Below are 11466 nucleotides of genomic sequence, written 5' to 3'. Positions count from 1 at the left end.
TATAATCAGCCTGTTTTTTTTAGTGTCTGAAAATCACAGTGGTCGTGTTTCCGTGACCTCAGAATGAGGCGTTTGTATCGCCACAGGAAGCAGGTCCTCGTCTACAGAGACCGCCATGTTGTTTCTATAGGAGCCCAGAACGGACAAACCAAACTCTGCTGACTGNTAAAGTGAATAAAATATAATCAGCCTGTTTTTTTTAGTGTCTGAAAATCACAGTGGTCGTGTTTCCGTGACCTCAGAATGAGGCGTTTGTATCGCCACAGGAAGCAGGTCCTCGTCTACAGAGACCGCCATGTTGTTTCTATAGGAGCCCAGAACGGACAAACCAAACTCTGCTGACTGACAGAGACATTCAGCGTCAGGACAACAGGTTTTTTTAAACAGGAAACGTCTTTACGGAGTGTTTTTGGTGTAAATCAGCTGGTGTGAAAGTGAAACCTGTTCTGACTGAAGGTGATCAGCTGATCGTCAGCCGCAGACTCTTCTGTCATCAGTTTACACACACATTCATTATTCATCGATAACAAGCTGCAACTCTCTCTGTTTACAGAGACAGCAGACGACACAACAACGCAGACATGCTGTCTGTCCCCTGTCCTCTGTCTGTGGCGTCTCTGTGGTTTTATTGTTTTAATTTGATCTTTTTTACGAGACGAGAAAAAAAATCAGCATTATATTTTTCCTACAGAGGTCCGGGCGAAGCCCCCGAGTCCTCTAACCCGAGACACGGTCCTGCTGTCATTCATGTCCAGGTGTGTTTTCCTCCCTCGGTGTCGTCTGCAGGTGAACTTCGTGGCGTGTCAGCTCTGCGCTCTGCTGTCGGCCTTCTGGTTTCGTCTCTTCCTTCATCCCAGTAAAACCAGTCCCTTCATCCGGCACGTGGTGGCCACTTTACTGGGACTCTACTTCGCTCTCTTCTGCTTCGGCTGGTGAGAAAAAATAAATAAATTAATAAGTAAATATATATATATATATTTAACTATAAACCAACTAGGAAACGTTCCCACAACATTGGCATCTTAATCTAATGTTCAAAGAACGTTTTGAGGGTGTTTATCATTTCTAATAATGTTCCTGGAAGGTTAAATGCTGAGATGTTACAGCAGTTATAATGTGCAGAAACCTTGAAGATTACATGAGTTACAACACTTTATATTCTTATTTCCACATTTAACCTCACAGGAACATTCTTTGAAACGTTCTCTGAACATCAGATTAAAATGTTTTCTTGAAAACATTATTTAAACTTGTAGGTAACATTAGTCAGTGATGTGGGAACGTTTCCTGCAGATACTGTGAGCGCAGTAAAAGTCTTAAAGTCCGACCGTGAAAACACAGTGAGGCTAAACTCAAGTGTTAATCGTGTAAATACAATACTTTTAATTTCTTCCATTATAGAAAAATAAAGAGGTAATAAATGTTTGTTTCTCTGATGTTTGACTGAACTTCCTGTTTGTTCCAGGTACGCCCTTCACTTCCTGGTTCAGAGCGGACTCACCTACGGCATCATGATCCTGACCGGAGTCCAGCACATGCACAAGTGAGCGTCAAAGGGTTAAAAGTCATTTTAATGTGAGCGGACAGTGAAGAATATCTCTTGGGCTGCACCTATCGATTATTTCTTCTCGACTAATCTAACGACTAATTCATTGTTTTTTCTAAAGAGTTTTTTAAGCGATAGATTTCAAAATTAGCCTAATTTTTACTGCATCAGAGGAACTGCAGGTTCTGGCTCACAGTGACTGAACGTGTCGTTCTTGTTTTCAGGTACTGCCTCCTGGTGGCTCTCAGCTACCTGAGTCTGTGCCAGATCACCCGAGTCTACGTCTTTGACTACGGCATGTACTCTGCTGACTTCACAGGGTGAGACACCTGGTTCACACCTGATTCTCACCTGAATCTCACCTGATTTTCGTCTCCTTGTCCGGGCTCTGTCTGTTTGATCTGAATCATGTTCACACCCGTCGTCTCTCGTTTTTACCTGCGTCTGTTGTCTCTGCAGGCCGATGATGGTGATCACACAGAAGATCACCAGCCTGGCGTTTGAGATCCACGACGGTGAGATAACAACGTGATGACACGCAGAGCTGTTGGAATATCTGATATTTCTGCTCACGTATTTTTATTTGTCTCGTACAGGAATGGCACGAAAAGAAGAGCATCTGACTCCAGGACAGAAGATTTTGGCGATAAGGTTTGTTTCAGCTACATGGATACTTTGATCAGATATATGACTGTGCAGTTTAAGACTCCGTCCAGTTATTTCATTTATTGTATTATTAACATCTTGCTTTGCAGCAGCTGACGGATGAATGTGATGAAAGCAGCTCCCAGTGTAGAAACCAGTGTGTTGAGCAGAGTCTTACTGGTTGTGTGTGTGTGTGTTCAGGAGGATGCCCAGTCTGCTCGAGTACTTCAGCTACAACTGTAACTTCATGGGGATCCTGGCCGGACCCACCTGCTCCTACAACGACTACATCGCCTTCATCGAGGGAGATCCCCGCCGCCACAGAGAGCCAGAGACCGACAGGAAGTCCAAGCGGAGGCAGAGCGAACCGTCGCCAAACGTACGACACACGACCGCAAACTCAAAACTCAGCATCTGAAACATCCTGACTCATATCAGCAGCTTTATTTTTATATCTTTAACTGTGAAACATAAATTCACACTGCAGAAGAAATTACTTAAAGAATGCTTCAAATCTGAGAACTTGTGGATGTACTCATACTGAAATATGAAATATTACCTTCAGACGCTGCAACATCCTTCTGCTCAAACAGTTTAAAAGATTTTAAGACTGTTAACCCTTTGAAACCTGGATCCACAGCAGCTTTCTTGTTCTGTGTTCTGACGCCTTTCACAAACATTTAATATTTTTTTTTAAAAACTTTTTTTTCTAATTTCTGGCTCATTTTGGGGTCATTTCTCGTTAAACCACTCATTGCCAATTTTCCCAGGTTTCAAGATCAAGACAACTTTATTTATCCCAAAAGGGCAATTCCGTTTACAGTCGACCAATCGCACAAAACAGCACAGACAGTATAAACACACAGTCAACAGCAGCATTCAAACGCAGCTCTGTCGGTGCGACGGATCAACGGATGGACAACCGGAGCATAGCAGCAGCAACACACAGATCACTGCATGGGCAAAAACATACACATACAGCGACAAGAATAAAATAAATTCATAAACCATGCTGCTCCCCACATTTACTGACCCTCATGACCATCAGTTAGGCCTGCTGCTGTCAGCAGCATTTAAAGTCTGATGGCAAAAAGAATAAAAGAATTCAAATATCTGTTAGTTTTCCTAGTTTTCAAAGGGTTAAAGCTTCTCGTAGTGATTAGCAGGGAAGTTGTAAATATTTGATATCTGCAGATACCGTCTGATACGTATATTCATGTCAATGACTCAGCTGCAGAGAGAAAACTAAACCTACAAACTAAAGACAGAAGACAGACTGCTCTCAGGTTTTATCGGAGATGAGACAGCAGCCCCGTGTGTGTCTCCTCAGGTGGAGGTGGTCCGTAAAGTGGCCACCTCCTTCTTCTGCCTGCTGCTCTTCCTGTCCGTCTGTAAAGTTTTCCCCGTGGAGCGAAACATCGACGACGACTTCATCGCCAACATGCCATTCTACGCTCAGGTGGTCTACCTGTACCTGTCCATGCTCACCACCAGACCCAAGTACTACTTCGTGTGGACGCTCGGTGAGTGTCTCACGCCTCTCTGCTCTTGTCTGTCTCTGTGTTGTCTCGGTGTGTCTTTGTCTTCCTTCAGTCTTCTGTAAGCTGTCAAAAAGTCTCTTTGTCCTCAAGGTCTCTCCACACGCTCAGATTTCTGGACAGAAAAGACTAAGTCCAATCAGACATCCTCAGTGTCCAGTCCTGCTTCTATTGGACTCCTCACCTGTCCGCAGTGATGCACAGGTGTGCTGCAGGACACTGTGACATCACTGGTGGGTGTGGCTACAGGTGGAGCAGAGGACACCTCTGACCACATGTTGTTATGATGCGCCTCGCCTCCGCAGGACACCGACGGACTGACTCCTGTCTCACCTGTCCTACCTGTCTCACCTGTCTCACCTGACTCAACTATTTCACTTGTCTTACCTGTCCCACTTGTCTCACCTGTCTCAACTATCTCTACTGTCTTACCTCTCTCACCTGTCTCACTTGTCTCAATGGTCTCAACCGTCTTACCTGTCTCATTTCCCTGACCTGTCTGTCCTGTCTCACTTCTCGCATGTCTCAACTTTTTCACTTGTCTTACCCATTTCACCTGTCCTACCTGTATTCCCTGTTTCACCTGTCTCAACTGTCTCACTTGTTTTACTTGCCTCACCTGTGTCAACTGTTACTCCTGACTCACCTGTCTCAATTCTCTTACCTGTCTCACCTGTCCCACTTGTCCCACCTGTCCCATCTGTATCACTTCTCTCAGCTGTCTTGCATGTCTCACCTGTCTCATCTGTCTCACCTGTCCTACCTGTCTCACCTGTCCATCACCTTGTTATCTCTGTCCGTCCTCAGCTGATGCCATCAACAATGCCGCCGGTTTTGGCTTTAACGGTTACGACAGTGACGGCTCTCCTCGCTGGGACCTCATCTCTAACCTGAGGATCCTGAACATCGAGGTGACGACCGTCCACCTTCATCACTCTGTCCTTTTCTCCGAGTGTCTCTGATTTCATCCCTCTGTCCTTGTCTTTTGATTTCTCAGATTTTGTTCATCCAGCTCAAGTGTTTCTGTTTTCTTTCAGTTAGCAACCAGCTTCAAAGTTTTCCTCGACAACTGGAACATCCAGACGGCTCACTGGCTCAAAAGGTCTGAACTCATTTCCTCTGTTTCACTGTTTCTGCCGGCAGGAACAATCCAGGACAGTTTTCAACTCAAAATCCCAACAGACGAAATTCGACCAACTCCTCAAACAATCGACTGGTCGATGGTGGACAAATTAACCCCTACGGACTGTTTGGGGCATTTTGTCCAGATTGTGTATTTGAGTGTAATCAGTGAATTTCCAGCTCAGCTCCTACAATAAGTCTACAAAAGTTTTAAAAAATTAAACAAACAAAAAAAAATGGCAACATTTTTAAAAGAATAACAATATTGCCATTTTTTTAAATCACTAAAAATTTTAAAGAAAAAAAAACACCAACAATTTTGGGGTTGGGTTTGGAAGGCCTGTTTGCTGTAAAAATGTTGGCGATTTTTCTTTTTCCTACAGAGGTCCGTGCTTGGCCCCCCATGTCCTCGAAACGTAGAAACCCCCTGTGTCATTTCAGTTTTCTCTGTACGTGAAAATAAACGTAAAACAACAGAAGCTTCACAAACTGTCAGCTCTGCTGCTCGTTATGTCTCAGCAAAGACTGAAAATCTGCTGAAATATACTGACGTCCCTCTGTGTGACCTCTGACCTCTAGGGTATGTTACGAGCGATGTCCCTACCACCCGACAGCAGCCACCTTCATCCTGTCAGCCATGTGGCATGGAGCGTATCCAGGATACTACCTCACCTTCCTCACGGGCATCGTCATCACGCTGGCTGCCAGAGCGGTGAGCTAACCCTGCTAACCGTTAGCTGTCCCTGCTAACTGTTGGCTGACTGCTAACCGTTAGCTGACTGTTTTTGCTAACCGTTAGCTAACTAAATGACCGTTAGCATCTTCTTCTCTCAGGTGAGACATAACGTTCGACCGCACTTCCTCCAATCTCCGACCCACAAACTGGTCTATGACGTCATCACGTGGGCGGCCACTCAGATCGCTATCTGCTACACGGTGGTGCCTTTCGTCCTGCTGTCCGTGGGTCCATCAATTAAGTTCTACAGGTCAGTGACCCAGGCTTAACCCAGGCTTAACCCAGGTTTAACCCAGGTTTAACCTGGGTTAAATTTTTTGTCAATCTTCAGAAGTCTGAAGATTCCTCACAAGTCTTTAAAAAACACAGAAGTCTTTCACAAAGTTGAGTATAATTAAGAGCTTTCAGGGGTTATTAAAGACGTTTCCAGGGATTTTTAGCACTCTTTGGAAACTATAAAGACTTTTCAGGGTTATTAAAGACTTTAAGGAATATTATAAATATTTTTGTGTTATTATAGACTTTTTCTGGACTGCTTAACACTTTTGGGGAATAAGACATTTTATCTGAGTTATTTAAGACTTTTTGGGGATATATTAAAGACAGCTAGTGTTATTAAAGACTTTTCTTGATCTTTAACAACTTTTTGGGATTAATTTATTTCAGCTTTAATCACTTCAGGATTAACTTTGAGTTAGTCAGGTTTAATTCAGGATTAATTTTGCGTCAGTCAGTTTTCATTTAGGATTAACTTTGAATAAGTCAGCTTTAATTCAGGATTAACATAGTGTGTCATAGAAATGTCATTAAAAATTCACTATGTCATTAAAAAAGTTGCTCTGTCTCCACTTGACTCAAACTTGACGTTAGCTCACCTGAGATCTCCTCACCTGTCCCGTCCTCCCTGCAGATCCTGGTACTTCAGCCTCCATATCGGCTGTGTTCTGCTCGCCGTGGCGCTGCCGGTCAAACCGCGACATCTCCGCCTCAAAGACCAGCAGAAGAGCGTTTTCCAGGAGCCGGTCCAGCGCCGCCCGGAGGCCACAGACTGCAACTGCAGCCAGAAAGAGAAGACCACATGAGGACGAGGACCCTGCCGACATTTTGTTTTTCATAAACTTGTACAGAAAGATGAGGAGGTGAACGGACCGTCCTCCTGTCCGCCGTACAGAGAGGTAAACCTGTATTATTTGGACCGACAGGACGATAAAACGGCCGCCGTCGTACCTGATGATCTCACAACACCTATAAAGAAGTGCGACTGCCAGGAAAGCGTTTGGACTCAAACTAACAAACACATGTCAACATTTTTTGGATCAATCTGCAGTGATGGAGGACACACATATAAACACACATATACATACTGTAACTTCGTACGCAGCAGCTGCCCCGGACAGTCATCAGTCTGCTCTGCCGTCAGAAACCTGCGGACCGTCCTCCTGCAGAAATACATGAAACAACGGAGGAACAAATGAAGGATGAACGGGAAACTGACTGAACAATCACACGAACGGAAGAAAGCAGTGAAACACCCACACACGTAAAAAACCACAAACGTAATAGAAATCTGCAGCTTTTAATGAAGGCTGATGATCCCACAAACGTAACAGCAGTGAACTCCTACAAAAGTAACATGAAGTTTCCTGCAAATGTCCAGAAAAGACATCTATGGGACGTCTTTTCTGGATGCCATATAGATGTCTTTTATGGACATTTGCAGGAAATTTGGTAATATGTTTGTAGGAAATTTATTATTTTGGGATTATTACATTAAAAACTGCAGATTTGGATTACGTTTGTAGTTTTTTCGTTTGTGGTTTATTCCATTTATAGTTTTTTTACGTTTGCGGGTGTCACAAGCAGGTTAAAGAAAAGTTCAGAGGAGACGGAGTGAGGAAGTGATGACTGAGGAGGTCGATGAACGGGGGAGCAGGCCAGTGAGTTAGTGCATAAAACGAGTAAACGAATGAACAAAGAAATAGATGTTTTCTCGTCCACATTCCTCCGGACCGTCTGACCGTCATCGTGTTATTATCTATTAACCCATAGCGTCTCAGTATGAATTAGTTTGAAGAAAGTGCCAATGATTCCTCCGCTCAGTCGCCTTGTGTTTTACGAGAAAAAGGACGAGTGTTAACTGTAGTGTCGACGAGGACGATGTGTTTACATTTGTGGATGTTTTTGTCCAGTTGTTATTTATTTAATTTATGTAAATCCTAACAGACGTGAGTTTTAATGGAAGATATGTGGAGAGCAGGAGCTTAGCTCGGACCGCTGTAGGAATATTTCTTCCTTTAAAATTATTGTTAATATTATTGATTTTTAAGGACTTTTGACCATCTTTTTTTTTTCTTGAAAACTTTTTGTTCTTTTTCTGTGAAACATTTTGGCAATTTTTTAGGATTTTGTTTTTTTTCTTTTCAGATTTTTATTTGTTTATTTTAGACTTTTTGACCATTTATTTTCTTTTGAAAAGTTTTGCCATTATTTGTCTTTTAAACTTTTAAACTTTTTTTTTCTTTTTTGCAGATCGTTTTTTCTGTACATTTTTATGTTGTGATTTTCAAGGTGTCGTTTTCTTTTGCACTTGTCTTTTTCATCAGACATTTGGGGTGGGTTTTTTTCTTTTACTTTAAAACTTTTTTGCCGATTTTTGTTTCTCTTAAATTTTTGCTGCTATCCTAATTAAAACTTGACAAAATAACACCATTTATCAGGGCCAGAAACTGTAAAAATAGAAACTATTGTTGGACTTTCAAATTGCCAACAGGGACAAACACTTCATGCCCCCCCCTTCTCTGATAAATAAAGATTAGTCCCTATATATCACCAGTCTTGGTTGAGAAAAAGTTTGGATTCACTCTTATCTTCCAGCCCTAACTGTCCGTGTTTCCTTTGCAGAATGTCCTCAGTGTCCCCGTCTTTTCTCCTGTTTCCACATGATTTCGATACTTTCAGTGAGGATGATGCTGATGAATTTAGAGGCTCTGCAGATTGTTTGACTCACAAATATTAATGTTCTCACAGCGAACCAGCCACCTTCTGTAGGTTTGATATGGACAACATGTTTGTTTGTTTGTTTGTTTGTTTGTTTGTTTGTTTTTGTAAATGATGTGATTAAACTCGGATTTTTTTGACACTTGACATCATGTGTTTATCTGTGTTTGTTAATGTTTGTGCGATCAGCTGTGTGACGGCTTCAGGTCTCCTCTCCTGCCGCCAATCAAACGTCACATTCGCCAGGTATCAAGCGTGATTTTCTTTTATTTTAAAATTTTGTTGATTTTTCAAAATATTTGCAATACTTTATTCCGTATACTATACTACTTCTGTATGATACTTTATTTTAACAATTTCTTCATTCTTCATTCATCAATCATTTCAACAAATTTCTCTGTATAAAGGTTTTTTGCGATTTTTTTTTCTTTTAAAATTTCGCCTTTTTTTTCCAATTGAAAATTTTGGTGATATTTACAGAAAACATGGGTTCCAAACCTGGTGGCCCGCCAAAGCAAATAATCGCCAAAATTAATCCATTAATCACAGCCAGAAATTGTAAAAGATTAATTAAAGAAATTATCTTTGGATTTTCAAATTGCTAACGTTCCTTGAACACATCACGTGCGTTGAATGTGTTTTCCTCAGGTCACTCAGGGAGGCTCAAAAAAATTATTTGTATTTATATATTTTAGATTTGGCGATATTTGTAAAACATGGCATCCAGGACTAAGGACATGGGTCAGCTTCGTCAGCTGTCCCCTGGAGAAAGTCCGGGCTGAGACTCAGCTTTGGACCTGCACTTTACTGCACTCGTTGTGCACTTTGACCCCTGATTAAGTGACCCTGAAGAAGACTGACTCTCTGCTGTTAATGAGTAATTATTATTTCTCAGACCATAAAATCCTGATAATAAACTAATTTTTCCATGCCGAGCCTCCAGCTTTATTTTAAACAGAGTCTTCAGGTATGACATATTACTAAAAGCAGGACAACAGTTTAATGAGCACAAATCGTTTCCAGTGTCTTTACTTTTTTGGGCCCCACACAGAGACACAGGAAATGAGTTAGCATTTTACTGCTCACAGCTGCTAATGACCAAATCCAAGGACGGTGAAGGAATGACAGCAACGCTGAGCGGCTGGGACTGGCTGCCTGCACTGAGTCAGGTTGGACTGGGTCAGAATGGACTGGGTCAGATAGGACTGGGTCATATTGGACTGGGTCAGATAGGACTGGGTCAGAATGGACTGGGTCAGAATGGACTGGGTCAGATAGGACTGGGTCAGATTGGACTGGGTCAGATAGGACTGGATCGGGTTGGACTGGGTGGGGTTGGACTGGGTCAGATTGGACTGGGTCAGATAGGACTGGGTCAGATTGGACTGGGTCAGATAGTACGGGATCGGGTTGGACTGGGTTAGGTTGGACTGGGTGGGGTTGGACTGGGTCAGATAGGACTGGGTCAGGTTGGACTGGGTCAGATAGTACTGGATCGGGTTGGACTGGGTTAGGTTGGACTGGGTCAGATAGGACTGGGTCAGGTTGGACTGGGTCAGATAGTACTGGATCGGGTTGGACTGGGTCAGGTTGGACTGGGTCATATTGGACTGGGTCAGATTGGACTGGGTCAGGTTGGACTGGGTGGGGTTGGACTGGGTTAGGTTGGACTGGGTCAGATAGGACTGGGTCAGATAGGACTGGATCGGGTTGGACTGGATCGGGTTGGACTGGGTGGGGTTGGACTGGGTCAAGGTTGGACTGGGTCATATTGGACTGGGTCAGGTTGGACTGGGTGGGGTTGGACTGGGTTAGGTTGGACTGGGTCAGATAGTACTGGATCGGGTTGGACTGGGTGGGGTTGGACTGGGTCAGATTTGGGTGAGAATGTCATGGATTCAGAGCACGGTGGGACATTCCTTCTTTATTTTAGGATTCACAAATTTGCGTCCCATTTTCCTTGTCTCAAAGTCGTTGTGTTTGTGGTTAGATGTGTGCAATAAGGTCAGTGGCATCAGAAAGTATTTATGAATATTTAATATGTGGCCTTTGCTGGGTTTTATCATCCATCTGCAGCCATTGTACACTACTTTTTATAGATATTTTCCAATATTAATGTATGATCACTTTATTGTTTGCCCTTTATAATATTGTTGTTTTTTTATTGCTACCTCGTTTTTCTTTCTTAAACTTGTTAAGAAAAGTTCGATATGAATAGTATATTTTAATCATTATAAAAATTATTATTAATATATTATAATTATTATTACAGAAATTGACTGCTTGTAACCAGAGCGGGCCTCTATATGAGACAGGCCTTCATGGCGATTTCATTTTTCTTTAAAAATTTTATGTAAAAAAAAAAAAAAAAAAAAAAAAAAAGACATTTTTTTTCTGTAATTTGTTTTGTTTTTTTGCCAATTATTATGATTGTTATTATTATTATTATTATTATTATTATTATTATTATTATTATTATTAGTAGTAGTAGTAGTAGTAGTAGTAGTAGTAGTAGTAGTAGTTTTAACAGTGATTTTTTAAGTGAAACAAGATTTTTATGTATTTATTTTTATTCCATAATATTGACCGTCAAACTGGAAATGTCTCGGGTTGTCATTTCCGAAATCTGGTCACCGTTATCTTGTTAAATATTAAAAAATAAAGTGACAAAATGCCTTCCACAGTTTGGTGACTAACGAAATAACTGATATATGAGTGTATAGTTACGTACTGAGGTCATTTCATTGTCTTTTTGATGGATGTTTTCAGCGTTTTGTCACGAAAATAAAGCGGAGTCCATTTTTAAAGTTTCCCATTGAAACAACGACAAGACCTTCAAAATAAGAAACCTGCCGCAGTGGACCGACTGTTTAGGGGAAAAC

The 11466-nt window shown here is 41.9% G+C and overlaps 1 protein-coding gene across 1 annotated transcript; it reads left to right on the top strand.

The window, feature by feature from the left end:
* Positions 1 to 420: 420 nt before the first annotated feature.
* mboat2b (membrane bound O-acyltransferase domain containing 2b) lies at positions 421 to 7188 on the top strand. Its single transcript, XM_042503120.1, has 12 exons — positions 421 to 932; positions 1466 to 1543; positions 1771 to 1866; positions 2006 to 2061; positions 2143 to 2197; positions 2393 to 2570; positions 3522 to 3714; positions 4537 to 4640; positions 4767 to 4831; positions 5431 to 5563; positions 5686 to 5837; positions 6498 to 7188. The coding sequence occupies exons 1-12, from the start codon at positions 748 to 750 to the stop codon at positions 6667 to 6669; spliced, it is 1467 nt and encodes a 488-aa protein (XP_042359054.1). The 5' UTR covers positions 421 to 747; the 3' UTR covers positions 6670 to 7188.
* Positions 7189 to 11466: the final 4278 nt, after the last annotated feature.

This window comes from Plectropomus leopardus, chromosome 16 (genome assembly GCF_008729295.1).
Source record: "Plectropomus leopardus isolate mb chromosome 16, YSFRI_Pleo_2.0, whole genome shotgun sequence".
Taxonomy (NCBI): Eukaryota; Metazoa; Chordata; class Actinopteri; order Perciformes; family Serranidae; genus Plectropomus; species Plectropomus leopardus.
This window is presented reverse-complemented; position numbering and strand designations above follow the sequence as displayed.

Excerpts from the sequence above, each read along its gene's own strand:
- mboat2b (XM_042503120.1), top strand. The coding sequence starts at position 748 with ATGTCCAGGTGTGTTTTCCTCCCTCGGTGTCGTCTGCAGGTGAACTTC. Across the intron at positions 5,564-5,685 it reads TCACGCTGGCTGCCAGAGCG|GTGAGACATAACGTTCGACC; the intron begins GTGAGCTAACCC and ends TTCTTCTCTCAG. Across the intron at positions 5,838-6,497 it reads CCATCAATTAAGTTCTACAG|ATCCTGGTACTTCAGCCTCC; the intron begins GTCAGTGACCCA and ends TCCTCCCTGCAG.